The sequence below is a fragment of the Apis dorsata genome, unplaced genomic scaffold (assembly GCF_000469605.1).
Source record: "Apis dorsata unplaced genomic scaffold, Apis dorsata 1.3 scaffold_683, whole genome shotgun sequence".
In the NCBI taxonomy this organism is placed as follows: Eukaryota; Metazoa; Arthropoda; class Insecta; order Hymenoptera; family Apidae; genus Apis; species Apis dorsata.
The window spans coordinates 2,006,519-2,010,994 of NW_006263864.1; the positions used below are offsets into that span (position 1 = coordinate 2,006,519).

Here is a 4,476-nt window from a genome sequence, read left to right on the forward strand (position 1 = left end):
AGCAGAGTCGGATTATCTAAGGGATCAATCCAGCCGCGTTTGTGTATCATCGCGAAGCTTTTCAGCGGTCGGACAATGGTTGGAATTTTTGCGGACATTTTTCACGATTACTTCCTACGCCATACTGTGCCTAGGATCGCGCGTCATCGACGAATTACAACAGGATCGGAACGCATCGCTCCACCGTCGATTAAATTCCGTTCGTAGCTTTGCTCTTCTCCCCATTTCTTCCTTTGTTTTTTACTTTTTTCTTTTTTCTTTTTTTGTCCCTTTTACTTTCTGTTGTCGTTATATACGAGAGATCGGATGGAATCGAGAGCTCAGGACTAGAGGTATTTTTCTTTTTCAACTTTTTCTTTTTTTCTATTTTTTTTTTTTTTTATTTCTCTGTAAAACATAAACCAGAGAATAACTATCTTTCCATGTACCGTATGCCAATGATTTTTTTTCACCTCGCGGCGCGAAACCCGGGATTTCGCGGGAGTGGGGAGAGAGAGAGGGAGGGAGGGAGAGAGGAGGATGAATAAAATCGCTGGTCACGGATTTCCAGGAAGTTGGGCGTTCGACTGGCAATGGATCATTCGATCCCACGATCCGCCCTCCATTTTGCCACGTGTTTTCCTTGTTTCCCAGGCCACGCTAAATAACTTCCAATCGCGTAATCGTGTCGGATACACATACCACTGGGAGAAGAAAGTAATCGACCGAATATTGGATCGATCACGAATTTCCGACTTTACGAATCAAGCACAACAGTTATCAATCTTTTCGCATCTTTATGCGTTAAAACGAAAGAACAAGAAAATCACACTCGCGCTCGCCGCTTCTTCCTTTTATTCCAGAAACGTTTGTCCCGACCGTTAGCTCGTAACGTAACGGATCCTCGAACCGCAAGTGTAATCGCTCTCTACGCCGATCGCGAAACTTTCGAAATTTCACCTTTCGTTTCGCGAACGAGGATGAAATTTCGAACACGTCGAAAGGGTCACGTATCCGCGCAAGTTTCCTTTATGTTACGCTCGTTGGTCGATAGATAACGCGTACGAAATCGGTGATACGCCCACCGAATGGTGAGGGAAAACGATAACGCTATAATTGAATCTCCCCTCCACCGACCGATCGAGTTTTCGATCGAGGAGTAGAGGACGCGTCCAACTTTTCGACGCTTTCGATCCGAAAGGGACATTTTTCCGAAAGACGGGAAATGGATAAATGGTTGGATTCGGCGCGCGAAATGTACGCCTATATCGTGTAACGACATTAATCAAGGGATTCGCGTAATTTTAATTAAAAACCGCACCCGGGCCGGGAACGGGCCGTGAAACAAATTTAATTAATTTTTCACCGATTTTCACCGCCTCGCGGCTCGATCTCCCTCCCCGCCCGCCGCGTCGACGACAATCCCTGGCGCTCGTTATTTATCTAGGCGGAAAGGTGGCGGAGTTTCGGGCCACGATCGAAACCGGATTTCTGTATTAACGCGTGAGTACAATCGGGAGCGAGCGAACGGTGAATTAGCGGCGGGGCCGGCCCACCGCGAAATTGTTCGCGGTGTCGCGAATCGGTCGGCGCGTTATCGCCGCATCATCGATATTCCTATCCCCGGCACCCTCTCATTTTTTTTATTACGACCAGGCTTCGATAAGCCACCGTGAGCAAAAAGACTTGACGAGCTTTCGTTACGAATACGTCTTTGTATTCGTTTTCTTTTTACACATTTTTTTTTTACATTTATTATCAGCGAATCCATATTTTCCTCTCGTTATACGGGGATGGAAGACAACGGGGTGGCATTCGAATCGTAGGGTTGTTACGGTAACGTCAATCGATACCATTTCTCACCTTTGAGAATTTATTCGTCGCGCTGCTATCACAATTGTCGCGCGAGGAAAGGGAAGGGAAGGATTCGAAGATACGAAAAAATTGGGAAAAGATTTTCAACGGACGTTTCCAATTTTTAATCACCAAACGAGTCTCGTATCGGCGCAAGTGTTTTCCGCAGCACTCGGTTCTCGGCTCGGCGTGCTCGATAATTCGATCGAGGCACACCAGCCTCCGTCGCGTAAGCGTATCGCGTACGTGCACCGCTAGCTCGCCGAGGGATTAATGATACCATTATTCGAGCGTCATCGCGTCTACGTGGAATCGAAAGGGTGTTTCTAGCGCGGCGCCGCTTCACCGCTCACACGTACGCGCTCAAAAACACCGCCGTTAAAGTAAATAGACAAAGACGAGCGGATCGAAGCTTGTGGCCGCCTTTTTTTTTTTTTCTCCTCCTCCCCCGCGCTTTTTTACCTCGCGCCATTTTTCCCTCCCTCCTCGCGATGCACGTGGCCTCTCCCTCGAACGTCTCTTTCGCGTTCTCCCTCTTCGTCCCCTTTTTTCCCCTGTCTTTCTTTTTTCTCTTCTCTTCTCTTTTTTTTCCCCAACGCGATCCAGCGCAACCGAGGCAGGTTCGAGCCTCGAAGCGGATTCGAAGTCGGTCAAGCCGCCATATAGTCGAGTCACTTCTCTGGTTGCAAGCCGGTTTAAAAGCATTTCGGCGGCACCGTCATCGCCGCGAGACGAATGCTAACACATCCATCACGAGATATCGCGGTCTCTGGTTGCGCAACGAACGCCAACGCCTTCATCCTGGGCTGGCTTCGAGAAGACTTTTCGACTCGAAGGGAGGAGGGAGGAACCCTTTATGATACGCTCGACTAAAGGAACAAAGCCTTTGCCCCGGTAATTATACGTCTGACGTAATGCGTTATTGCGCCTCCTAGGTAAGCGCGTTATTTTCCTTCCCAAGTTTTTCCCTTCTCCGCTTTTAAATTGGTTCTTAATTTTTCGAGATCAACTGTTATCGTCGAAAGCGAGATTTGCGCGAGTCGAGACGACGACGTTGTTGAAAAATTGTGTTTTCAATTTTCGATCAATAATTCTTGCATTGTGGTCGTTTCTGCAAAGCCGTGGTTTCAATCGATGAAAGCGACGTTGCTGGTATTCATTGATATTCATTTGTAGGGAAAAGGAGTGCCAAGTTATCGAAATATTGCAAAAGGGATTGGGAGACTCGAAAGGAGATTGGAAAACACTGGTCGAAATGCTGGATCGTTACGATTTACGATGCTCGCCGAGATAGAAACGTTTGAACTCGTACCAGTTTCCCTTTTATCTTTCCCGGCGAAACAGATCACTCCCGACGATGTTCGTAAATCCTCGTACAATCTTCCACTTCTTACCACCCGCCGCGATCGATATTCGTAGATAAAAGAGGAACTAGAAAAAGGGAGAGAGAGAGACTTACCTCCGCAGGCGGTTTGCCAGCCACGCTGACGCACTCGATCACCAATTCCCGGTCCTCGGTCGTGATAAGAAAGTCACCCTGAAGGATCTTTGGTTTCTGAGGCGGAACCAGCACGCTCAGCTTGGCGAATCTCGAGCGCAACGCCGGCTGCCCGNCGTTCGTCGGCGAGGCTTGACACTGGTAAGTGCCGTCGTCCTCCAATTCGACCGGGTAAATATGCAACGAGAAGTCACCTGGAACACGCCATCGACATTATTCCCTTCGTATTATTCCCTATTTCGGTGTATTCGTTTCGAGTAAATCGGGTTTGTTTCGCGCTCGGACATTCTAGGCCGTGAATACAGGCTCAATTATGACGCAGAACGACGTTATTGTCGTTGCATTTATTTCGAGAGGGGGATGAATCTTTTTCGTTCGTGTCCTCATAAATAACATCGCATTTCACTTCATCTCTTTCTCTTTCTAGAAAAAAGTTAACGCGACAAAACGAATTCGTCGATACGTCGATATTTTTGACTAGAAAAAGAGGGAGTTAAGTTAATAAACATCGTAGAAATCTCTCGTGATCCGTCCAATGTAATATAAACGAACGACGCGAAACGAGTTGGTCTCGTCGAAATCCACGAATGTTCGCCGATCGAAATTCCAACTTCTCCGTTCGATTGGTTAGCAACCGAGCCGTCCGGGGAGAATACGTTCGAGAGGGGGATGAATTTTTAGCCAGGCCAGGTGTCAAACGTACGCTCGGCTTTCGAAAATTTCGGAGGTGGTCCGCGTCGAAATTGAACCGGCAGCCAGGAGATTTTCACTTTATATCGCGTATCGCGAACGTTGGATAGTAGCAAGAGAGAGAGAGAGAGAGAGAGAAAAGCGGCGAGGGGGCGGAGAATGGGGCGGAGGTGTGTGCTCGGATAGAAAACCATTTACTCCCCCCTCCCCCTCCCGGTTGATTGAAACTAACGGTTTACGAGCGTCTGCTCGATAGTATCGTGTCGGCTCGTACGTACGAAATTTCTCCGACTGACGCTTTTATTTTGAAATCTCCACATATACGTGTAAGCTGTCAGAAACAACGCGGCGCTCGCGCACCGCGCGAATCGACGCGAATTAGAACGGCCCGTTCCCGGCCCCGTCAACAAACTCCTCTTTTTTTTCTCTCTTTTTCTCCCTCCCTCTTCCACCTT

The 4,476-nt window shown here is 48.1% G+C and overlaps 1 protein-coding gene across 1 annotated transcript in view; it reads right to left on the minus strand.

The window, feature by feature from the left end:
- Window positions 1–4,476, minus strand: part of LOC102681650 (irregular chiasm C-roughest protein-like) — a 132,381-nt gene that overhangs the window by 17,965 nt on the left and 109,940 nt on the right. Inside the window, exon 4 of the mRNA XM_006622405.2 lies at window positions 3,293–3,525. Within this exon, the coding sequence (XP_006622468.2) occupies window positions 3,293–3,525 (233 nt within the window). The remainder of the gene's footprint in view (window positions 1–3,292; window positions 3,526–4,476) is intronic.